Here is a 26,469-nt window from a genome sequence, read left to right on the forward strand (position 1 = left end):
TCCACAGCTGAATTCTATGTGTGTTTAAATCAGTGCGGTTGTCTGTGTCATCCATGTTCTCGGCGTGATTGGTAGTATAATCTGCAATTGTTATAAAAACTGCTTTTTGGGAGTGGAATAGCTTTTGTGGCATTTTTTGTGGTCAAAGTTGTTTCCTCGGAACAGATTGGTTGTGATGGCATAGGCTTTTTGGCTGGGCCAACTCAGTAAGGCCAGAGTGGTAAAAATGAAGTTTGATTTATTGTTCCACACACAGTAGTAGTAGTAGTGCACAAATATCGATATAGTCGCAAGGTTTCTATTTTTAGTTGTGAAGCGAATACATACAGTAAAATTTCGTTGCAAATTGGTTATTTTCAAATAGTTTTGAATATGAACGTAGCTAGTTTGGTTTAGTTTGGATTATAGGGTTTAACATACCAAAGTGGCTAAGGCTATGAGAGGCGCCGTAGTGGAAGACTCCGGATAATTTCGACCACCAGGGGTTCTAGTATTAGAGTACATGGGCCTGGAGCACACGGGCCTGTAGCATTTCACCTCCATCGAAATGAGACCGCCATGGCCAGGATCGAACCCGTGTCTTTCGGGTCAGCAGACGAGTGCCAAAGCCGTTGAGCCATTGCGGCAGCTTGCAGCTAGCTTAAGTTAGACAGGCAGATGAGATTAAAAAGTGTGTGTAGATATGGTGGCCGCAGCTGGCACAGGACAGGGTTAATTGGAAAGATATGAGAGGGGATTCGTCCTGCAGTGGGCATAGTTGGGTTGATGATGATGATGATGATTGAATAGTTTTTAGCAAGACACAGCTGCAGAAAGAAACCATGTGTTGCGCCAGTTCTGTGTTGCTAGCACAATTTACTGCACCCATAGGGATACCAGGCATTAAATAAGAAGGGGAGGAGGAATCATATTAATACAACTATTTTGTAGATTAATAACTTAGGACAGTTAGTTCGATGACGAACATAATTTTGTTCAGCGAAAAAGAGTCTAATATGACTGTTGACTTCCTGTTAACGTGACAGAGCAGCTTACTGAATGTTATCATTAATTGTTCTGAATGGCCAGATGCTTTTTTACTGGCATAGTGACGTTGGAGGCTGCTATCAGCAGGGCACAGCACAATGCATTGCTGGCAGAAATGCTGCAGGCACAACCACAGAGTTGGGACCATCTGTGCATGCACAGTGGCATGGTACTGTACAGGCTATGCTAAAAGTCTCCAGTGATGTGGCGTGTGGCGCTGCACATCATTTTGGGATCCACAGATGCGCAGCGACCTTGTCGCACTGGATCACACCACATTGTTTTTATAAAAGGCCTAGCGCTACCCTACATGTATGCTTTTGTCACGCGCTCGCAACGAATTCAACGAGAGAAAAGAAAGTTAATTGATGTGACAAGTGTGGGACGGTGCACGGTGCCGTTTGGAAACACCGCAATGTTTGGCTGCAAGTTCAGATGGACAGGAAATTCCTAAAGTTCTAAACGTTCAGGAGATTTAAGTGCAGCGCAAACTGAATCAAATGCCAAACATTATTTGCAAACGATCTGCAAATTCGAATATTTGCTCTCCCATGGTCTGGAATGTGCTGCTGAATGGTCTACTAGTTCTGCAGCATACACTTGGAGCCATAGTCCAAGTTTTAGACAGTACGCTTTTAACAAGCAGTGCAGATGCGATAAAGATACATGGCAGTGCACCCACATTTAATTGACAGTTGAGCTGGGCATGAAGCATAGAGACCAGCTGACTGACGTCTGCTATGCTCTTTGGCCTTAGGACGTTCTTCCCTTTTGCTTGTATAGCTCAGCCGTTTATAACGTAACCACTTATAATGCGGGACCGTATTGTACGTGGCTTTTTGTGGCAACCGCTTCACTTCCCATAGAGTTCAATGTATTGGCGTACCGCTTAATACGCGGCAGTGCGTAACCGAAGACCACGTAGAGTGCGGCTTCATAAAAGCCTGGAGGCATGCGTACCGGCGCAGGCCCGTGGGTACCGGCGGCCGTGAGGAGCGTGCTTCCCAGATTGCGCAAGAAGGGCCAACAGGCGGGGCGGGGGAGCGTTGTCAGCGTGGTTGAAGGCAAGGCTGAAGGCAGGAGAAAGAAAAAAGAATAGAAGTCGCAAAGCAGGTGTACTTCCTCTCACTCCCAGATGCGCCTCCGTTGGGCACACTGATTGGACAAAACTTGAAAGCACGTGATGGCACTGCCAGACGAGCACGACGCGCATGCTGGAGCAGCGGCCGCGAGCGAACGTCATGACGCTGCAAGCGCTGCTCGTACCATGCGCACGTGGGGCAGCATCTTGTCACACCAGAGCCCAGGAGCGAGATATGGGTCGTCGCGTGTAGCGAAAAGTTAACGTAGGCAAGTCAGCTGACAACGTAAGCAAGTCTACCAGCCTTGGCTGTCTTCAATTCCGGTGGTGTCTGCTCCTCCGAAAGACAGGAAACGGCAAGCTCTCGAAACCAAGCAGAGCTTTATGAGGGACGTCGAGAGCGGTTTGAAAAAGGCTACGGTGGCAAAAAAGTATGGTGTCACCGACATTACTCTGTCCGCCATTTGGAAGAACAGTGACAAGTTGCAACAACAGTTGCCGGAAGACTCCGCGTCGCTTGCCGTGGCCTCATGGTAGAGCACCTGCCCAGGCTTCGGGAGGTAGTGGGTTCGACTCCCACTGCCAGCCAGTTACCCACCGGCTTCCTCAAAATGGGTACAAGCTTTGCCCCGGCCTGGTGCACAGCTTGCTAGGGTTGCACGTCTTGGCAAAGGAGCCTGCGACTTCAAATCCCGTCACTGTGGACTTGAAGAAACATCGAGTAGACTCATAGCCAAAAGGGCCACAAGTTGGGCTTTTACCGCACGATGCGGATTTAGGGTTTCTTGACGGCGGAACTTATCTCTGATCCGTCAAGGCAACTGTTTGGTCCAGGACTCTTTTCCCAAGCATCTCAACCTAGAAGAGCTGAGCACCAGGCCGGGGGAAATCTTGTACCCATTAAAGAACCGGTGGGTACTCGGCGGCACTGGGGATCGAATCCAGCACCTCCCAAATGCGAGGCAAGAAAGCGGATTCATGCGTCAAAATCCGAAGATGTCGCTACTTTGTTTGAATGGTTTCGCGAGGTCTGAGCCCAGTGCGTTCCTGTGAGTGGCTCGGTGTTGCAAGCCACGGCCAGGTGTCTTGCAAATATTTTGGGGCATGATGGTTTCAGCCAACTGAATGGTTGTATTCAGCGTTTCAAGGGTGGGCACGAGATAAGCTGCTTGTAGCCATCATCGCCGACCCCGGCAGCCTTGTGTGTGAAGTAGCCGCTGCAGATGAAGGCATCGTAGCAGCGGTGCGCGGTCGCGATGAGGGTCTATCCGAGGATGAGCCCGACGAAGTGAGTGAAAGTGCAGCAGAAGTTTCGTGCAAAGACACGCTTGACTGTTGCAACAAACTGCGCCTTTACTGCGGTCAGAGAACACTCAGCGAGCAAGCGCTCAGGTGCCTCACTGTTTTTGAAGATGACATATCAACGTAGTTCAATCGTAGCGCCAGACTAAAATAACATCTTTCTTTCATTCATTACGACGCTTCAACAGAAAGATCAAATAAACTTCTTTGTTGCCTATGATTGCGGTGTTGTGCGTCTGATGCGTCGTCAGGTGCATTTTGAAAGGTAGGCTGGCCATTCTGAAAACGCGAATGCATGGAAAAACTACGTTTTGATTACAGTGCAGTACCGCTATAATGCGGATTCTCCAGACTCCTGCAGTATGAGTTATAAGCGGTCTATGCTGTACTAGCCACTTCTACCTTCGAGTGCTTGCATACGTGGTGGTGCTACGAAGGAAATGTACAGATGCCTCAAGGATGTACCGTGAACGTCACTTAACTTGAAGGCACTTGAACTAGCAGAGCAAGCTGTTAGTTGAGGGAGACCGAATACTTGCACAGTTGACTTTTCACTTCAAAGGCATGAGGAGTGCCTTTTGAAAGTGTTAGTGGAACCCAACAGTGACTATTGTTTTTGTGTTCTTGTATTACCAGTTCAGTTGTCCCGTTTGTTTCATTTTACACTGATAGTACATTTATATTTCTTGGTAGCTCAGTCACGAGTCGCAATTGTTGATTGAAATGATCAGTTGTGAGCATAGCGAAACGAAGTTTATAGCACTGGGCACAGGTATCACTAGGAAAGTCAGTTATTACTGGCTTGTTATGGCAACGCCTATGTAGGGGATGACTGGCTTGTTATGGCAATGCTATTTTGGGGACGGCATTTGCATTGGTGTCACAGCATATTGTGATAGTTTCTGCATTCTCTTGCTCACAAATGGGGCTGGGCACTATTATCCAGGTGGGCATATCCAGGTGGGCCATCGGGTATGCTGTTAAGCATGTGTCATTTGTGTGGTGTAAAGTCTTCCTATGTGGTCACAGGAGGGCAGGGGTTGCAATATAAAGCTACCGATGTTGCTTCATTGCAGTGCAGGGCACAAAGTAATTTTTTTTTTCCTTTATCCAAGTGCAGATTTCATGGACGATGAAAATGAAGCTGCAAATTAAATTCTTTCCAAATGGGGTTTAGTTTGTTGGAGACTCTGAGCATGGGCATAAAGGCTGTGCCAGTGATCATTTATTCATTTTTCAAATAATTCCTTATTGACTTCGAGCCAGCATTTATATTAAAGGGACATTGAGGACAACTGCAATTTTTGTTCAGAGTATAAATTTCGAATTGTTTCGCCTTTCTTGGCTCTATGTACATTCTCTCGGCAGCAAAAGATGTATCCACTGCAGAGAAATTTGATCCAAAAATGGAATATTCTTTCCCGCCACTCATTTAAACTTGCAACTTTGATTTTTATGGACTCCGATCACTGGCAGGAAGTGATTGGCAGTTTGGTCCATCCTCAGAAATCCCTGCAGATAAAAAAAAAAGTTGACATCACACTATGCTTGTGAAAAGTGCCGGTAGTGGTGCCACCTGTACTTTATTTTCCTTCATATTTTCTAGCTTTGTTTTCAATTAAAGCAGCCCCCTTGTCAGCAGAACATATGCAGTAATCTCTTAATACAGGCCAACATAATTTTTCCCGATGGCAGACTTGTCTGAATGGTGGCTCAAGCAGTTTTAGATAAGTCCTTGAAAATGCCATGCCGACATGGCTGCTTAAATACATGCTTGAATCTGCGTTTCTGCCAAGACAGACCAGTGTTAGCTGCTGCTGCCAGTATTAATAGTCATGTGCTTCAGTGTTAACTGCCCATGTAAAAGTTTGATCTTCTTAACAAATGAACTTTGCTTGCTATTTCCATCATAGGCCGAACATTCCCACTGCTTCTGCAGTCCTTGGCAGCGGAAGGCTTTGCCACCACAAATGCCGTTGGAGTTGAACACTCACCGTATGTTTCAACCTCAGAACTACCTCCAGCAAATTGGGAAAACACCAATGTTTTCACGCGTTTTATTGACAGAGGGAAGATAACACTTGCTTTAAACTCTTTGATCATAGATTAACAACCTTTTTCAACTTTGGTATAGCACACAGCATCAAACTCTCCTTGCCTTTCACCCGATCCAGCTCTGCCATCACACGCACATGCACACAACTGAATTCTCAACTGTACGAGCTTCACAGAAGCATGCACGATTCCAAAACAGGGAAGAAACATGTCAAAAGCACATAAATGCTCTGATGCACACATGATTCGCACCCGATGCCATTTCATGTCAGCAATGTTAAGGTATTGTCACTGCAGGTACCCTACACAGGCTTAGCGCACAATTTCTTGCCTACATGTGCCATGCATAATTGAAACTCCATTCTTTCGCTACTAGCTGCCAGAATTAGGCAAATCATGTCGCCGTAATAGTTCAGCCTAAAGTATCACTTGAGCACTGCCAGTGAGGTTGATATCACCTTAAGCCTGCTTATATCGCGGCTCATCATTTCTCGTCTGTTGCTGCTGACTTGCTGAAAAGCGTTTGGAGGTCCCTTCTGCCTGCAGAAACTGGAGCAGCCAATCTTATCAGTGACCTAAACAATACTTCTACACATGGGGGGGCATGTGTCTACACACACTGCGTCAACCAAACTTGAGACAAAACTTTTTTCCCCCACCCAACCTTGCATAGAACTTTGTAAAAAAAAAAAGAAACCCAAAGACGATTTTCTCAAGGAAACATTTGTGGCTTTATGGACCGCTTGTTTCAAACATTTAACAGAAAGCCCAAGGTTGTGCTATTGTAACTTCGAGGAAAAAAGGACGCGCATGCCTGCACTAGCAATGCTTATCTTGGTTTACTAAGAGTAGAAGAGTAGCATCATTAAACCATGACAAAACAAAGGCTTTTAATAACCCTGGCTGAACACCTGGCAAAATGCGACAGCAATTGCAGGCTTGGTGATTTGCCATTTGTGCGTGGTCTCTTTTATAACCAGCTTATGCAGTGCAGGTTTCTATGGTTGATATGTTGTGGTCACTGAGAGAGAAAACTCCACATGCATTCTTTCTCGCAACTCTTGGCTCCAAAATGAGATTGCTCACAGAGTATGATGCCGCTGAAAAGCTCAGGCTACAAGCACGGCTGTTGCCAGACAGGTGTGAAATGTCGAAACGCCACCTTTTGTATTCAAAATTACTTCCACTGTACACATAGCTTGTTAGCAAGACAACTTGAGGAGAATCATGCTATCATTACCAGTAACAATTTTGTGCAGGTTGTAAAATACTGCAGACTGCATATCAAAGCCTACCTGAAGGGGTGCATTTAATGCATTTGCAAAATACGCCACACAAAAACCTCGGTTAGACAATGAATGAGTATGCCCCATGCATACCACAAACACACACACAAAAACAACACACTGAATACACCATGTCAACAAGAGCTCATTTCGAGGGCGTGTATATTACAGATCAAAATTCACATGGAAAAATGCACAACTTTGTTGCTTCCTCCTTTGGTGCCGATTCTAGCAATGCATGATGGGCATAGTAAAAAAGCACTACTGGTCCTGTTGTTTTTCTATGCCTTGCCCCAAAAAATTGGCTTCGGAAGCTCCAGCTCATTGTGCTTAGCTAAGCCAGGCTGAAGAGGCGAAGCTGTACCACTCTTGGCTGGCCTTGGCTGTGCAGCCAAATGGCTGAGTAAAGCGACCAGCACTCCACAATCTCTTCCCACTGCATCTGACCCTGTATTAATCACCACATGTGCACTCATTCTTGCATCCACTCAGTCTGAACAAAGGTCAATTTGGAGCACCATCATAAAACTGAAGCGGTGGGGGGCTTGTACTGATCTGGCCATGCTCAAGGAAGCAGAAAGAAATGATAGTCATTACATAAATTGCAAAGCCAATTCATTTTATACTAGTAGCTTGGTGTCCTCGATTTTGCCAGCCAAGGGAAATTTTTCAAGGCGGCTGTACTTGAAACAACACTGAGTGGTACCAGAAGGCCTATAAGACTGGCAATAAATGACATTTTGGCCCCATCTTCCACGTTCTTAAAAAAAAATCCGCCAATGAAAAAAGGCGATGCACATGAATGCCTTTCGTCCGAGCATTCTTCTATGCTGTGGTTTGTCCGTGAAAAGTGCCAACTAACACATTCACAAAGCTTTTGCTCTGACAAACTTGCCTCCTGCAAAGGTCTTATTTTTCCCCAGCTCCCAGCATTGTGCACGCCTGTTCCAAAATTAAAAGTGGCTCCCTTGCAATAATTAGTTACATGCTGTTTTGGCAATTATATTGGAACCAACATTAATTTATAGGAATTAATTTCAGCAAGCGAGGGGGTAGTTTTAGAAAAGTTGCTTAAAATTTGAACAGTTGGTCGCAGGTTTCAAATACAGGGCACACACACAATACAGGCACAACACAATACAGGCAAATACAGGCGCACACACACACACACACACAAAAAAAGATCAACCCAGCAGCATCACCTAGCAAGAGCAGCATAGGTGAGACCAAACCACCGCAGCTTGATAAGGTGAAGTGGAACAGTTGAATGATGCCACTGTATTAAACCTAATATAGCCGGCACAGATGTGCACTGTGGTGAATGGAACAACTGACCATGCCAGATGCAGGCAAAAAACTCTCGGAGGAACAATCATTGGACATCTTTCAGCCAAGCACACACACTCTGATCATTCGAGCATATCACTGCACAGGCATCATTGTACCTGCCATCCTTTGCCCACAGGGTAGTCGCGGGTTCACTCTTTTGCTGCCACCAACGGCAAATCTGTCAACACTTGGCAGCAAAGCGCACAGCAGGTGGACAACATTGTCGCCGGATGCACACGGTCATCGCCTCGTCGTAGCATTGGGGGCGCTTTCGCACTTCACTTGGCATACTGGAGGTAGAAAGCCAGCTTTATTCGCTCCAGCAGCTGGCAAAACTGGACGGCCGGAGCCAGCTGGAGTTCCAGGAACTCTTGGACCAGTGGCAACGTCAGCAGCAGCAGTGCCTGACCGTCAATTTCCTGCAAAGGTGGCACAAAAAGGGGCATTTATAATGTCACATGGCAAAGCTCAACAGAGGTAATAAGAGTTTGGAAGGGGGAAGGTGCACGTCTCTGTTAATGGGTCGCGCCACCATACTACATATGGTAGTAGATGGTTACACTTAGTCTTGCAAAATGTGTTTGCTAAAACTGATATTAAAATAAATGTGTGCGTGTGTGCAAATGTACTGTGATGACCGCCCATAATGCGCAGGTCCACACGGGACGGAGAGGCAAAGAGACACCGTATGGCTCAGTTTAAACAAACAGATATATTCAATAATTATACATGATTAAGATTCAGAGGCTGGGGCGTCCGAGCTTACGTGCCGACGACTTCATGGGGGCGATGGAGTGGCTCCGGAGTTGGGCTCGAGCGGTTGCTGGCAGAAGCTGCACGCCGTCGGGCTTCGGCGCTGAAGGCCCTCTTGGCGAACGATGTCGTCCTGAGCGTCTTTCTTCCGTACTGCTTGTCGATTTTTATATCCTCTTCTCCACACTCCCTAGGGTGAGGACGCCCACGCCGGAGGGGAAGGAGGGGGGCTAGGGCTTTCACTTGGGCGCACAAACATACCACCGCACTTATGGTCTCGCCCCCCTCACGTGTTGAGTCCGAGGGAAAGAAGGTTGTCTTCGAGGTAGCGCATAGCGTCGGCTGTGGTAAGGCGCGCTCTGGCCCGCTGACAGTTCCCGCGGGTCACCGGCCTCCGCTCTCCATCCATCAACTGACACTCGCTCCTCAAGGTAAGGCGCGCTCTGGATCGCTGACAGTTCCCGCGGGTCACCGGTCGGGAAAGTGGTCCTTTGTCCTGGGATGTGCTCGGGAGGCCTCTCCTGGAACCGCCACGGCAATTGGGGAGGATAAAGCCCGTTTCCCCGCGCCGGCGGCGGCGGGTCCGGTTGGGTCCGGTTGGGCTTAAACCCCTTCGTTCTGGTCGTCACTCTCAAAGAGCATGGCTGGGTAATTGATGATGCCGCTGTCATCTGGGTCTCCGTCTACGTCGCGCCGTCGAACGCGGAACCTCGTAGCACACACAAGGAAAGTCACACTCCACAAGGAACGTCACAGTACATGTGAGGGAGACAACTGTGCAAACCAATTTGCAAATAAACCCGAGCAAAGGGTGCTCAAAGACAGACAACGAAAAGCAATAATATGCACCATTCCTAAATCTGAAGTTTGTCACAGATGTGTAAAGCCTGGTGTTCCTTTCTGTGTTACAAAAGAAAAATAAGCACATCTTGTATCATAAGTAGAAACTTTTATAGTTATTAAAACATATAATCTTTGTTTGGTGGCGCTTAAGGGCATTAGACATTATAAACTTTTTAGCAAAATCATTGCAACGTGGAACTTCCTCGACAGTCTAAGCCTTAAGTGCTGCCGAACAAGGATTGTATTGCTTATTAAATTCAAATTTTTTCACTCACGTTTTGTAACACAGAATGAAAGGCAAGGTTTTATACATTTATGACAAACTTTAGCTTTTGGAATGGTGCATATTCATTGCTTTTTGCTGTCCTTCGTTCGCCACTTTTGCTCGAGTTTATTCGCAACCCGGTCTGCACAAATCTATATATATATATATAGTACATACTTTTCGAGATGAATATCAGGTAGAAAACACATTTTGAAAGACACTACAAACTTCTTGGCAAAATGATTGCAACACTGCACTTTCTTAACGTCAGCAGCTCCGACTTTGGGCAACTTTCTTCAAGTAGTCAGCTGTTTCTTAGGTTTCTAGGTTCGCTTTTGTCCTCTTCACTGCTTCTGTCATCCCTAGGCAGCATGAGCTGATCCGCAAGTTCCTTATCTGTTAGTTCAGCATCACAGCCAACCCACTTTTCGCAAAAAAAAAAAAAGTAATCAGATATTACACTCTGGCAGCACCAGTCAACACGCAAGTTGTGTCACCAAATGTTTTCACACAACCTTTGGGCTCAATTTCACCAAATGGTTACAAAAACCCTGCCTTCACAAAGCAATTCTAAATTGTCGACTGCTACACTTTGTTCCGTGAGTTGTACAGAATCTCCGCTGTCATCTTCAAGCGAATGGCTTTGGACTGGGCCAGTCAATAACGAAAACAAGCTGTTTCATCGAGTGCGTTCAATAACAGCACTTTGAACACCCCACGATGCCCCTATCCAAGGGCTGCAGGGCAGGAGTTGAATTAAACAGGAGCAGCACCAAACGGCCCGCATTCAGCGAGACACACACTTAGTGGGCCAAGCAGCTGTCCAGAAGTAAAAGGACCTTTTTGCTGCTTGATCATATCCCCATCAAAGTCTCTCACCTAGTTTTCAAAGAGCTCTGATGTCAAACACACCTTGTTAGAACCGGTGACCTATCTGTAGACTGCAGATGTTGCGCAGGCACGCTAAGCAAGCAGACTTCCTCTCAACAGTCGGCCATCAGAGCCAACCATGTTGACTGCAAACATAACTTTTGGTAGTCTTGGTAGTGTGCCTGTGCTGATTGTGCTAAAATCATAACTCGAGAGACTAGCCAAACTATTCACCTTTATCTGGAGAAGGGCACCAGACATTGGCAGGTTCTGCACTCTTGCATCCTTAAAACAAAATCAGCAAAGCTTCTCCAATATTCCAGTGATGGCAAGGCCTGACTTGCTTTTGGCCACTTTTAAGAGTGCTGTTAAGACGAATATTTTCAATCTTATTGCTTGCATCGAGGATTTCTGATAGTACACTTGGTGCAAGCTCGAAGGCAGTGCCAATGCCCTTTTCCTCAAGCCCACTGTCAACTGCTCTAAAAATCGTGGCCTTCGTCTCAACGAAGTGTTCTGCGTTAAAAAAAGCTGCTGCTTAGTATGGCAGAGTACAGACAGTACAGAGGTAGCAGAGGTGATGGTTTGGTCATATGATGCTTGGTAGGTGACTCCAGTTATTTTTTGCTGTGGCTGGATGGTGGCGGCATACAAGTGGAAGTGAATCAAATGCCCTCTGCTGCAGGCAACTGAAAAAAACTGGAAGGCTGTGTTTCTACCGAGATTTTTTTTTTATGCTCGTTTGTTTATGGTTTACGGGGGTTTAATGTCCCAAAGCGACTCAGGCTATGAAAGACGCTGTAGTGAAGGGCTCCGGAAATTTCGACCACCTGGGGTTCTTTAACGTGCACTGACATCGCACAGTACACGGGCCTCTAGAATTTCGCCTTCATTGAAATTCGGCCGTCGCAGCCGGGATCGAACCCGCGTCTTTCGGGCCAGCAGCCGAGCGCCATAACCACACAGCCACCGCGGCGGCATTTATGCTTGTTTGTGTATTTTCAGCCACGCACATTCAAAAAACTGCTTCATTATAACTAACGCTATCAAATTGGGTCCTGGCAAGTCGAATAAATAGTTGACAGCTATAATGTCCTGTTTATTATTCAAGTTTTAACTCAAAACTTGAACATCCATGCAATGATAGATTACGAGACTAAAAGTTCCCCTTGACACGATGAGAAAAACAAAACAAAAACAATCCAAGACAAGGCAGAGAGCGAAAGCACATGTGCGCAACCACTGACCTGTTCCTGCAAAACTCTGACTAGGGGTGCACAGTTTGTGCCAGCGACAAAGCGTGCCACATCCCCAACACTCCACTCGAGGGGATTAGAGTCGAGGCATAGGTGAGGAATCTGGGGCTTGGGCTGGGACTGCACACTGGCCGATGATGACGACGATGACCGGGAAGGCAGCTCTGGGACCGACTGCGCTCAAGAGAGAAAGACCTAGGTTGAATCCTCTCTCTCACCTGAGTTGTGGCTCTCTTAAGGATGCCAGTCCTTATTGTGTCATACAAGTGTGCACACCAAGCAGGAATATTGCAAGGACATGCATGTCCCTCACAACATGGCCTCTGGGGAGGCCCAAAAATATTATCTCCTGGGAATAGACAAGGTGATATTTACTGGCCACACAAGTATCAAATGAACAAATACCCCCTTGCTGTAATGCCTGGAACCGGCGATCCAGGCAACAAATAAATCACATGCCATGGTGGTAATGCCATTTACTTCAACAAACTACCTCAAATGCGACCACAATACGAAACGGAGACACCAAACACTTTCTCTGTGTGCATCTGTAAGTTGTGTCAGACCTTACCTCTTAGGCCAGCCAGCCAACTTGATTGTCGAAGCATGCCCCCCAGCCAGCCAATTCAGAGCTTCCCACAACTGGTGTGCAGCAGCAGGTCCACTCACGCTAGTGTAATATATGCTGGCTGATAGAGGGTGTGTCCGCAATTCTCGTCGTTAGCACTGTACCATTGCGCCTATAGATATGCGACTAAAAAGCTTCAGGGGGTACTCCATTACCAACAGGCTGGATGGATCAAAAGACAATGAAGCCAGAGCTTTGGGAAGAGGCAGAAAGTGATTATTGAATGTGGTCACTGATTGAATATTGCAGCAGAGCATCTAAAAATGTACTACAGTCATACACAACTCAATTCTGCAGTGAAGCTCCGCCCACATTCAGGACTGCCAAGCAGAATTACTCCGTCACAAAAAGTAAACCATTGTCAAATCTTTTCGTTACCTAACAAAAAGCTAATCAAGAGAAGAAATTATAACCAATAATTTTGATGCCTCTAGCTTGTCTGATACAGTGAAAGATTAAAAAAAAATTGGCGGTGGTTTAGCTCTGGTTAAACCTGGAGTGATGCGATAGTTACAGCTGGCCGAGTGGAACCTGCTCAGTTGAGTTGCAAAGTCAGACTTTCGCCACACCGTTTTGCTGGGCATTTCCTCCTCCATCTTCATCCCACTTGACACGGCGCATGCGCACAGCTGTGACAGCTCGGTTATGCCGGCACGCCGCGCCGCTGGCAGCAACAGCTGCTCCGCACCACGTGCCTGGTCACATGACCAACCACGTGACAGCGTAGTGCAGCCACAGGGTGGTAGTGACGCCACACTGAAGGCTCAAATGCTACCGTAGTGTAGCTATCACTACAAAACCAATTTTGTTCACTGTTGTGATCAGTCAATGGAATAATACAGGATGCCACAGACTGTGACCCACTACTACCAATTGCTGTTTTTTCAAGTTATCCTATTATAGACAGGTAACTGTGCAGGTAATACGAGGGTAAATTTTCTTCCTACCTCGAGCATCCAAGCCAGGGACGCAGTTGTATGCGCCAGCAGGTTACACGCAGGAAAATGTATCTTTTTCTACTGCCCCCATTCCATCGCATTACATTCAACTGAGCTTTACACTTGCCTCGGCCGTGCCCTCAGACGACATCGAGTCAGGGGTGTCCGACCGTGATGTCTGCTGCTGCGGCTTCTTGTTGGACAGGAGCCGTGCCCGCAATGGCTTCTGCCACCGCAGGTCCAGGTTGAGGGTCTTGAAGTCCGGCAGGCGTGCCCCCCGCGTTCGGACACCGGGCCGGTCGTCTGATGGCGGTGGAGCGGGGGAGCCATTCGAAGTGGCAGCAGAGGACCTGAATGCGCACGTTCCAGGTGGATGCCACGTGTCAAACAGTGACGGCATGGGCTTCTTAACTTTTATTTTAATCGGATTTCCTCTGATCAAAAAAAGTCAACTGGCAAAATCAGGATGAGAAAGCCTTTCCCTGACTTCAGATATGTTCAGGCAATCACTTTGGCAGACCCGCTAATTTTTGCTAAACAGATAAAGCAAGCATCACAACAGCACCAAGACTAAATACAATGGGACAATTACCCTGGAGTCTCTCACCAATAAAATAGTTTTCTTGTTCTTTTCCATATCACAAAACCATGCAGCACCGTATATATTAATGCGACAGTGTTAAAGGCCGCTTTACGCATTAAATCTGGTGTTGGCATTGTGAGCGAAAACTCACGGGCATGGCTCAAACAGGTGGTCCCCAGAGAGCAACCTAGGAGGCAGGTGGGTCACCTAGGTCATGTGACCTTGAAGAGTCGTCACAACCTGCCCACCGGATAGTGAGCAAAGTGCCCACCATGGCAGGTGCCAGTTAAATTAATGATTGGTCGCTCGTGAAGAGCAATGTGGGCCGCACAAGGCCCACTGCTAGGAGCACTTGCCGTTTCAGAAAAGTGGCAGATTTCTTAGCCACTGCACCACTGTGCCAGGAGGGCTATGAGGACTCCCAGGGATCTATGAATTTAAAGTAGAGGACGACCTTCTGCATATACGGCAAATTAACCAATTATGCGTATCCTCTCCCCTAAACATAAATCTAATCGGTTCGATCTTGTAGGACCTGATGGCGAACCAGCTGATACTAATCAATGCGCAAAACTTTTAAATGACTACTTTTCATCTGTGTTTTCGCCTGTCAGCAATTCTACACCCAACGTTTTGCAAACCAATAGTCAAAAAGAAATGCCGGAAATTCAAATTAGCCCCGAAGGAATCTCCAAATTAATCAGTTCACTCAAGCTGTCATCATCTGCAGGATGTGACCAAATAAACAGTAAACTACTTAAAAACACTCTATCATTATCAAGCCAGATACTACACCTAATATTTACCCAATCTTTAGACACCGGAAACATTCCTGACGATTGGAAGATAGCCCAAATTGTTCCCATTTTCAAAACAGGTGATCGCGCATGCCCAGCTAACTATCGTCCAATATCCCTTACTAGCATATCTTCTAAACTTCTAGAGCACATTATATCATCAAGCTTAATGTCCCACCTTGATTCAATAAATTTCTTTTATCCTCATCAACATGGCTTCAGGAAATCATTTTCATGCGAAACCCAGCTGGCAGAGTTCACCCAAGACATCCTTAAGGCCATAGACGATAACCTCCAAATAGATGCAATCTTCTTAGACTTCTCGAAGGCATTTGATCGCGTACCTCACAACCATCTGCTTGCGAAACTTTCGTTCCTGGGAATTCCTGCTAATCTGATATGCTGGCTCGAACATTTTCTAAAAGGACGCTCGCAGTTCACATCCGCCAATAACATCCAGTCACCCCTAACAGATGTAACATCTGGTGTCCCTCAAGGGGCCGGGTTATCACCATTACTCTTCTTAATATACATCAACGACCTGCCCTCTAATATTCAATGCAAATTGCGACTCTTTGCGGACGATTGTGTCATCTATAATGCAATAAGTAACCCAACCGATAACCTCACTTTGCAACTGGACCTTGACGTTATTGCATCATGGTGTGAAAAGTGGCAGATGCCTTTAAATCTTACTAAGTGCAAATCGTTGTCCTTCACTCACAAACACACCTTGACGAATCACACTTACAGCATTTCATCAGTCCCTATAACCGTTGCAAAATCTTACAAATATCTAGGTGTACATCTCACATCAACACTTTCTTGGGTCACCCACATTAGAACCATTTGCTCCGACACTTCACGCACACTTGGCTACCTGAGAAGGAATCTGAAATCTGCATCCCCTAACATAAAACAACTCGCGTATGAAACATTTGTGTGGCCAAAATTAGAGTATGCATCATCCATCTGGCACCCATGGCAATCGTATCTCACCATCGAATTGGAATCAATTCAAAATCGTGCAGCTCAGTTCATCACTTCATGTTACTCAAGAGAAGCCAGTGTCACCGCCCTCAAGCAGTCCCTCCGTCTCTCAACACTGGAATCACGCCGCGTCGTTTCCCGCCTATGCTTACTTCATACATTTTATCATAACACAAGATCACGGCACGCTCTATTAACCGCCCCACTACGAACGTCCTCCCGGCTTAGTCACGGTAACCCGATAGCACGCATCAGTGGCCACACGTCAGCTTACAACAACTCATTTTTCCCCAACGCAATAGCACTATGGAATTCACTGCCTAACGACATCGCTGCATGCACTGATCACAAAACATTCCGCGAGAAAATAAAAATTCACCTCACATAAATCTTGATCACTTCTGCGCTCTTTTGTAGCGAGTATTGCTTGACATATCTTTGTTAAATGATGTATCACTTGCTGGAAAACCCTGATATGACTACAACCCCTTTTATGTTTGTTTGTATGTTTGTTCTTTTTATTGTTATGCATGTTCCCATCATCGCCGTTGGAAACCAATATGCCCCCCCTTATGTAATGCCTTCGGGCCTTTAAGGGATCAATAAATGAAATGAAAATGTGCCCTCTAATTTTTCCCACCATTCTTTTTCAAGGGACAAGAAAAGAGCACCTAAATTGTACTGCTCATATAGCGAATGATGTGTTTTAGGAGAACACCACTGAAAACAAATTTTCATTTTGTGCCTTTTTTTTTACTTCAATGCTGCCCATAACTTTGCACTTCATAATTACCCGCCAGTCAGCAACAATACACACAAAGAAAAGAAAACTGCAAGGCATATATTGAGAGGCCTCCCAAGACATGAGATAATTTTCAGAGCTTTTTGTAAAGGCACACTGAAGGGCTTGTGCAAGCATGTAACATTGCACAACCGCTTTAGGTTCATTTTTGGTTTATGGGGGTTTAACGTCCCAAAGCGACTCAGGCTATGAGGGATGGCGTAGTGAAGGACTCTGGAAATTTCGACCACCTGGGGTTCTTTAACATGAACTGACATCGCACAGTACACGGGCCTCTAGAATTTCGCCTCCATCGAAATTCAACCGCCTCGGCTGGGATCGAAACCGCGTCTTTCGGGCCAGCAGCCGAGCGCCATAACCACTCAGCCACCATGACGGCTTGCACAACCCCTTTAGGGCTGCTTGCACCAACAGCGAACACATTGGGGGTCAAAGGCAACTCCGGCATTTTTTGTACTTTCATGGATGTAAATGTAACTTTCAGGGTAAGTTCTCCACAGTTTTCTGGTCATTTTTGTCAAATTTCGCAGCCAAGCAACAACCTAATGCAGCCCAAATAAATTTTAAAATTTTCCATTTTGTGGCTTCAATTCAGACTATTTCTAAAAGCAACCTGACACGTGTGACATCACAGTTTGGCATGCTGGTTGTTATCCGCTCTGTGTATGCTGAAGGATAAAATTTCGTGCTTGTTTTTGGTCACTTCAGACAAATAATGACCCGAGTTGTCACTTACAATCACCAATTTAGCAACTCAATGTGCACATGATAAGCTTTGGGACAGTATCCATGATGTCATAAAGGATGGTATGCCGTGAAATTGTAGTTTGGCTGAAACCCAGTTTTGGTTTCCTGGTATTTATTGCTTTAAAATACCTTTGCTTTGGTTCATGGGAGTTAAACGTCCCAAAGTGACTCAGGCTACGAGGGACGCGCTCGGTATTTTGAAACCCCCCCCCTTTTTTTTTGTACTGGAGAGAGGGTACTCTAAAGAATGTGATGTGATTATCAACACAGAATGTTCGAAAAACCCCAGAGCCGTCCCATGAAGGTGAAGGTGCACTAAAGAGGATTCTGAGGTCGCTTTTTTACCGCTGGAACTCGATGTACACGCTCCAAGCACTCTTAGAAACTGTGAATTGTCCTGTGCGGCCGATTTCCCTATTAAATCGGATTGAACGCCCAGCTACCACCATTTTTTTTTAACTGACCTCCGGGAGTAAGAGTCAACATGTGGAGTGCCTTTCAGATAGTCGCGTGGTGGCTTGCCGCTGTTCCATCGGCGGAGTGATACACAGTAACACGCAGAGTGATCTGAGAATGGAAAGAGTCCACACGCATTTTTACTTCCATGCACCTAATTCACAATTATGTTGTCTGAGACTGAAACTATTTATTCACAAAAACCTAAAAAACAAAATAAAATCGAAAGCGAAGCTGCGATGCGACTGCCTGAGAGACACTCCACACGTTGCTTGATTCCTCCTACTCTCAAAGGTCAGGTAAAGAAAAAAAAATGGCGGAAACCGGTCATTTAATCCGATTTAATAGAGATATCGGCCACATAGAGCAATATTTCAAAGTTTCTAACGATGCTCGGAACGTGTAGATCGAGTTCCCGCGGTAAAAACACAAGCCAAGAATCTTCTTCAGTGCACCTATAAGAGTGAAATCTGCATCGATGAACAGTGCATTGATGCTGTGCATTACAATGTTTTCCCCTCAACAGTCATATCTACACCCCACCACTGTGTTATGTGAACAGTGACTGTAGTAGAGTAAGGCGACAAATATTTGCACGCCAAGTCGCATAACGCCACAAAATGAAGTTCAATACAGGCTGACAGTCTCCTTCCAGGATTACATACAATGTTTTTTCAGCAGTTTCATCTAAGACCTTCAAGGAGAAATAGCGACCTATCACACATTTTGCTCCACAATGGGAGATCCAAGTGTTTATCTATGCTGTGTGGAGTAGTGCTATGGCAGAGATGTAATAGACTGCAACAAAGAAGTTCCCAACAATTTCCGAGACCAAGAGAATGTCAGCACAGCTTAAAACTGTGTACGCACAGTTTGCACCGCTTCACATTTTCAAAACTCTCACATGCGGGTCTGCCTGTGCATGGAAACCTGGAAACTTTGAGCAAGGCGGAAATTTGGGCGAGTTGGTAAGTGTTCATTTTCGCTCTCAGCACAACATGAACGGAACACAAGACGAAGGACTAGCACAAACAGGTGCTAGTCCTTCGTCTTGTGTCCCGTTCATGTTGCGCTGAGAGCGAAAATGAACACTTACAAACTCGCCCAAATTTCCGCCTTGCTGAACGTTATTTCTAGTACACTGGGTTCTAACTTCTGTAACAGCACCTGTTTGTGCTAGTCCTTCGTCTTGTGTCCCGTTCATGTTGCGCTGGAAACTTTGATTGGACACTCACTCATCCAGAAATGAAGACGACTACTATCAAGTACGAGAGTATGAATTCCACGCTACCACATGTCACATTGGTTATGTAAACTAGCAAACTCCACCAAAATTATATATGTGTATTTATTTGGGCACTTACGGGCTAATTATTTAGCCACAGATAAATGCCTGAAGACACTAAGCATTCAATTCCTGAATCAAACTAGTCGAAATGTTCAATTCATGTCTGAAATCCCAAACTGAATACTCCTACTCATTGTATTTAACAGCCTTCTTTGACGACACATTCGTGATCCACTTTGTTATGCCAACACGCCTTGCATCAGAAATCCACCTGCAGGAAGCAAGGACGGCAAACTTACTGTTTTAACTGCAAGTTTCTCATCAAAGATGGCATGCTTTCACGCAACATAAATGCAGGTAAACTTGTTAAGATTTCTAGCTACTCTGAAACAATAAAGACATAAAAGTCTCGGCAAGCACATTTTTCAGTTAAACCAGCACTGTCACCATCGCTCCTCGCTAGTGAAGTGACTGGCGCACCGTGAACTGAACGTGTACACACAAGGGCAGCAATTCCACTACACTCCACATGAGTGTAGGACGGCCCCAAGAGAAGCTACGCACTGCCTGTTAGCAGACTTGGGCGGTCGTCCGGGAGACCGATGTCCTATCCGGTTAGGTGGCCGCGCAGCTAGCCGGTTGGACAGCCGCTCGGACTTTTTCACGGCAGCTGGTGCAGCGGTGCTGGTGGTGCTGCTGCCGCTGCCGGCGTTCACCTCCTTGGATGGTGCAACAACCTTTTCGGTTGCCTGCAGGTGAGTCAGAGCACCGCTTTTAGTTACTATATGAGGTGAGGAATGTGGGACATACTACCTACAGAACATTCACATAGGGGCCACACACAGTGCAACATCTGGGTGGAGGGTTCAGGACAGATCTACTGGGAGAAATTAAAGGCACAGAGGAACTGCCAAACTATGCTGTCAGAAAAGCAGGTTGTTTTGTTATTTTTAGCTTTTGAGCAGGTACAGCGATGTTAAGTTTTGCGTGTCCTCAATTCAGGCTACTTGTTTTATACTTTAATTATGACAATATGGCATCTAAGCAGCAAAAATCAGCCTGATGAGAACAGCACTGAGTAAACCCTTAAGCTTCCTACGATCACTCGATGAAATAATGAAAGAAAAAAAACACAACTGTGATGTAAGATCTGTTACTACTGCCGCAACTTGAGAAATCGCTATGTCACAAATTCCTGGCAATGGACACTGTTCATCTTGCGCAACCAGCATGACATATAAAGGACAGTTCAGCGACATGTACGCTTAATGAAAATCGCCCAAACAGTCATTGGTCCCGCACTGACAGAGAACCAGATTGTATCTGTAGCAACCTGAATTCCATTTCGCCATTCCTGCGCCGCCACTTGCATTCTTTTACAGAGGCAATGCGACATACTGCAGTAATCTGTTCCTATTCACTTTACAGTTTCCTTTGCAATACTTCAAAGCCCAAGCTCAAGCCGCCACTGGCTTTCACCGCTGTCTACTCAACCTCACTGCTGCTTCAACTGTCCATACTGAGCAAACGAAGTTAATGAATCCTTTGCAAAATTAAGGCCAGTGCAGCCTGCGTCATCATCGCTGCTGTCACTTATAACAGCTGTCTTCAGCTACTGTTGCCCTATTTTCTCGCCAAACACATAATCAGTAAGCCAAAAATATAATAGCGTGTAATACACATTATCTGCCCAGCTCAAACCTGACAACAGGGGCAAACACACAGCAAAAACGCAAAACGCCCCTATGTGCTGTGTGATGTCAGTGCACGTTACATCCCCTACATCCCTAGGTGGTTGAAATTATTCCGGAGCCCTCCAATACGGCACCTCTTTCTTCCTTTCTTTTTTCACTCCCTCCTTCATCCCTTCTCTCATGGTATGGATGAGGTGTCCACCGAGAAGTGAGACAGTTATTGTGCCATTTGCTTTCCTCACAAAATTTTCCTTATCTGCCCAAACCAAGTGGCACAAACGCCTGTTTGTGAGGATTAATCATGGTTTCGAGCTTCAAGGTCGCAGACGGTATAAGCAGTTTTTCATGAAATAGCCCCTTCTGCTGTCATGAACAGCTTCGACAAAATGAAAAATGACGAAGTGCTGAACACTGGCTTGCTTGCAGCCATCCACATTTGCCTCCATCTGCTTTACATGGCTGCACCACGCTCTATACCATGCATTCATTTGTATCTAAAAATACACCTGCTGAGAATACACTGACACCAAAACACACAGCAAAGCTCCTTATGCAAATGAGACAGCCACATACAATTGGTGTGCTGTAAATTTAGAACAATAGGAACTAGAGGGTTCATACTTTAACAATTGCAAAAAGATGTCTAACGTGAAAAGAAGACATAGCTTTTCCTCTGTGCCTGCTTCCAAACCAGCATAAAAAGTGCCATTACAACATGAATCTGCCATGGTGCACACCTGGACAGAACACAGTCACATCATGCAACGCACCGGTTCGGGGGCGTCGACTCGGCTTGTCTTGACTTCAGACGGGTCCCCCAAGGACCCACCGGATGAGCCATTGGCTCCTGATGCAGGACTCTCAGAACGTGCTTGCTTGGCCTTGCGCAGTGCCAGCTGCCGTTTGTGGCGTTTGCGGACAAAGTTATAAGCTATGCAGGAAAGAATCCAAAAAGAGTGCATCAGACCATGGTGCCATGGCTGAATCGGCAACATTTCATCCCACACAAGTGGCACATCACCATGTGCTGAGTGCTCTCGGGCAGACCAAAAGTCAACAAACAGATAAATACTTGAAGCTGTAAGCAATTCGCCAAACACTGTAAGCCAGTGGTGAACAAAAAGCCTTAGAGACGCCCAGCAGGATAGAAAACAGTCAGGTCTGGTACAGGAAGAACATCAGCATTTTAAAACACAACGCTCTAGAGAACAGGGGCACTCTGCTAGTTTAGACTAACCGATCTTTGAGGAGGTACAAGCCATCTTAGGCAGTTTTTTTTTGCATTTCATATTCAGCTACTTTGTTTCTAAACTAATACAAACTCTCACCCGTGCAGTGCGACTCAGCAGTAACAACTACGCTTGCAATCACCTTAACACGTTCACTGCATCATGGGTCAACTGCACGTCACGTCATTTATCCATGCTGTGCGGCCAAAGGGGAGAACCTACCTATAAAATCTGTCCTGCGACTTCATCGTGAGACCCAGTATTCATGGCCGCACAACATAAAAAAATGACGGGACTCACCGGTGACCCACGACACAGCGAATGTGTTGAACGACAACTCCAAGGAACTTTTTTTTTGAGATTTTGAGCTGTTGATCACATGACATTTTTCTCTATGAACTGCAACATGTAGTTTTTAAGAACAATGTGCAATTATAAAAATAGCAGGAAAACAGGAGACTAGTGCAAACGCTAGCAAAAAATGCCACCAGAAAAGTTTATTGGCCCCATAGAAAGCTTTGCTGGTTTATCAGTTTTTCTACAAATCTACAAAAAGCATCTACCTTATAGACCAATATGTTTATGAGACCAATAGACCAATATGCATTACTGTGTAAGTTTTATAGACTGATGGCGACAAGAAATAAGTTTCCTAGATCTTGATAATACATTTATCAAACATTATCACAATGTACAATATAGTACCACTCAGGATCCAAAATGTTTGATCGACAAAAAATAAACCACCACTTTGCATCTCAGAAAGGTTTGTATAAGTGACTGCACTGAAAATGACAGAGGCAACATACCGTATTTTGTCTTGGTGAGTCCCGCACAGTTGTCAGGGCAGGCGCTCTCGCCAAAGCTGGTCGGGCCGAATAGGTTGGGGCAGCACTCCAGCTTTGCACAGATGCTGCGGCAAAATGCGCCCACCTCGCCACTGCTGCGGACCGTCTCCACAGTGGCTCGATACGTCTTGCCCTTGTACCTGCACGCAAGTGAGGTGCTCATCAGAAAGGGGAAGCGGGATCAAATTGAGGTGCCCACTGACAGGGCTTGTAAGTTTAAAGTCAGTGTTGGCAGTAACGCGTTGCAAGTAACGGCGTTACCGGTAACGCGTTACTTTTTTCTGTAACTTAGTAACGTACTCATTACCATTTCGGAACTGTAATGGGTAACGTACTTACGTTAACATTTTTCAGTAACGCGAGTTGTCACGTTATAGTTATTTTTTGTTCGAACTGTCCCCCACTCCATCCCTTCTTTAGAAAGAAAAAAAAATGCACAGAGCTCCTAAAGAGATGTTGCAAACAAAAAAAATGTACAGGTGCCCTCGCCGACCTTTGTTGAGGCTCGCATGCATGCCAGAAAGCACCCAACTAAAAAAAAAAAGGCAGAATAGCCATAAAGCACGAAACACGTGCACGAACACGAATTCACACACTTGCCTTCATCTGTCCCCCTTCCCAAACCACTCACACACACAACTCTCTAAAGAGTGGAAGCATAGCAAGTATTTTGGAACATAACATTTTTCAGAATTACTGTAAATTCGTTGAGAGTTCAGAGATGTTTTCTTTGTGAAGTTAGAATTGATGATGAAGTTACATTTTGTGTTTAATGTCGCATTCAGAAAATGGTTTCACCATGTGCCACAGAGTTAGAAGTCATCACATGTAACTCTACAGGCAACTGTATGCCACTATAACATTGCTAAGCTGCTGCACATTTGTGCAAAGTACTCTCGTTAAATCAGGATTTCGCATAAAATCGTTGTTCGGGCTAGAAGTTTTCTGTGAAATATGAGCTTTATAAAATTATCGTAAATTCTTGAAGCAAAGAAACACTAATTAAAATTTATCATCATGAAGTAACAGCAAAGTAATGTGCAGTACTTTTTGTTGGTAATGGTAACGGTAGCTTGTTACCTAATTTTGTAGGTAACGTGGGGCGGCAACGCGTTCCTTTTTTTTTAGCGTAACGAGTAACGTATCTAGTTACTTTTTTTCGGTAACGTCTACAACACTGCTAAAAGTCCATGAAAACAAACCTGCTATGCCAGTTTCTTTTTGCTTGTCTTCTGCAAAGCATGAGCTGTGTATAATATTATCTGCAGCATCCGTCTAAGCTTCATAAATGCTGTGTCTTGTTTCGAAAACTTCTCTGTACTTACTCTGTGAGGCTCGGTTCAAGGTAGTTTGTGCTTGCTACAGCCTCTCTTAAAACAACTGCACTGTCTCTCTGCATACAGCAATACTATACACAATGACAAGCTCTACAGGGATAGAGTTAGTATAAAGTTAGTCTAAGGGGTCGCTTATGAATGCCAATAACAGTGGGCTTGGTTTGTCTCATCACACCATCAGCACAAACGAACTGACATACTGTATGCTTGCTGTGAGGATTTCACAATGCGGGGCCAAAAACCGTGCACACAGCCGAGAAGAGAAACCATTTCCTACTTGCTACGCACCTAGCATCACAAGTGACTTGCCAGCAGGTGCCAACAGCACTCACACCATTAAAAATGAAAAAAAAAAAAGAAAAATGAAGGAGGAGCAATGACATTTATCCCTCCATGCACTCTTCATGAACAAGCACACCCACTTGGCCTTGAGGGTCTGCTGGTGCATGCCGGGGGTGGGGCTTCCGCGCAGCTGCAGGATAGCCAGCACGCGGCTGGGCTTGTAGGCGACACCAATAAGCTGCGCCAGCACCTCGCGCAACACTAGCGCCACGGGACCGGGACCCGTCTGGCGCGGCAGCTCTGCCAGACGACCCTTGGACAGCAGGGGACCAGAGAAGCACCGGTGGTTCAGGTGCAGCACGGGGCACCAGCCTGCAGGTGGGGGGGGGCAGCATTCAAGTGAAGCACTTCAGTAAACAAATGGCACAGATCCAGCCAGCAGAACAGTGCACAACAGTTTGCTCATGAGAGTATCCAAAAAGCCAGAAAATAGAAAATTTATGGAAGCACACGTCATTGTCGGTGAGCAGACAAAAGAATATAGTACTACCACGACACCAATTGTGATGCTGATGATACAGCCTCATGTAAGACTGTTACCAGTAGCCTGCACTAGAAAATGTGGGAGGGAGGGCAACATCTTCCGCTTGAACTTCACTTGGAACCAGATACAGCAGTATTCTCGTGTTCAACTGCAGGGCCAGAACAAATTTTTCTTCGACTATGAAGTTTTTGTGAAAGCTGTGTAGCTTTCCTATGTAGCTGCATGACTGTGCTCATGCGGAGGCTAATGAGTATTGAATTACTGCTTTATTTCAAAAACCTCACTCCATCCTGGGATATCCCCTTAAACACATAGGACAAACTGCTCTTATAAATGGTCACAAAAGAGTCATAGAAATTAGCAGCCCCTTGACATTGCACGCACAAAACCTGGCTCACTGAAGAGGCTTGCTGCCTTTCTCACACCATGCTTGTAGACCCTTGGTCAAACGAGCAAACAAATGGCACTGACTAATCTCAAGCAGCATCATCATGCACCACCATGCAAAGCCTAAACACTGAGCTTGAGTGTGCACTACTGCTATTGTAAATAAAGAATCGGCCCGCCAAATAAACTACACTGTTTTCAACACACGGTGAGTAATTTCAAACCAAATCAAATCAAAGACACTGTTTTCTTTCTTTCTTTCATGCGAAAAAAGAAGTACCATATTTCATTCATATATACTGGTAGATGTGGCATACAGGCTGAGCCCCCAACTTCAGGAACCGTAAAAGAAAGGTTGCAATGTTGTACTGGTTGACAAATGGAAGCTCCAGACCATCAACATGCAAATAAGGCAACTGGCCCGCATACTACATTCTCGAGCTGCGGCTGCACTGTCAGAAACTCATTGCCTGAGAGGTGCTCTCACTGCTCTCCCCAGTACCTCACACACTTTTGGCAACGATGAAACCGCTTGCTGTCAGAATTTTTTTTACTCTGCATGTGAGATGACAGCTTGCTTAGGGCCAGACGCTGGTCTTAAGAATGAAAATTTTTATTATAAGAGATATCAAAATGAAATTAGGTCTGTATATATAATTCTTCCTCCTGTTTTCAAAAATGTAATCAGTTTTAGTATGTCTTAATTAGTCCCCTTATGGGAAAATAACTGTAGCCTAATTTTTCTTACAGGTCATTAAGACACTTTCTTTCAAAATTCTTTGGTTCCGATTGAGACGAAACTGCAGCCAAAGACCTGCCATGCCAAAGACCTATGCTATTTATATTATCATTG

General features: G+C 45.5%; 1 protein-coding gene across 2 annotated transcripts in view; it reads right to left on the reverse strand.

Annotated features, from left to right (window-relative positions):
- Positions 1 to 5,452: 5,452 nt before the first annotated feature.
- The window catches only part of LOC144099332 (scm-like with four MBT domains protein 2), a 42,568-nt gene continuing 21,551 nt past the window's right edge, over positions 5,453 to 26,469 (reverse strand). For both annotated transcript variants that reach the window (XM_077632555.1, XM_077632554.1), the window contains exons 15-21: positions 24,826 to 25,057; positions 23,028 to 23,206; positions 21,760 to 21,920; positions 19,860 to 20,044; positions 13,760 to 13,982; positions 12,058 to 12,240; positions 5,453 to 8,498 (exon numbers count right to left, since the gene is read on the reverse strand). In XM_077632555.1, the coding sequence (XP_077488681.1) occupies positions 8,358 to 8,498; positions 12,058 to 12,240; positions 13,760 to 13,982; positions 19,860 to 20,044; positions 21,760 to 21,920; positions 23,028 to 23,206; positions 24,826 to 25,057 (1,304 nt within the window). In that variant the 3' untranslated portion in view covers positions 5,453 to 8,357. The remainder of the gene's footprint in view (positions 8,499 to 12,057; positions 12,241 to 13,759; positions 13,983 to 19,859; positions 20,045 to 21,759; positions 21,921 to 23,027; positions 23,207 to 24,825; positions 25,058 to 26,469) is intronic.

Source organism: Amblyomma americanum, chromosome 7 (assembly GCF_052857255.1).
Source record: "Amblyomma americanum isolate KBUSLIRL-KWMA chromosome 7, ASM5285725v1, whole genome shotgun sequence".
NCBI classification, from domain to species: domain Eukaryota; kingdom Metazoa; phylum Arthropoda; class Arachnida; order Ixodida; family Ixodidae; genus Amblyomma; species Amblyomma americanum.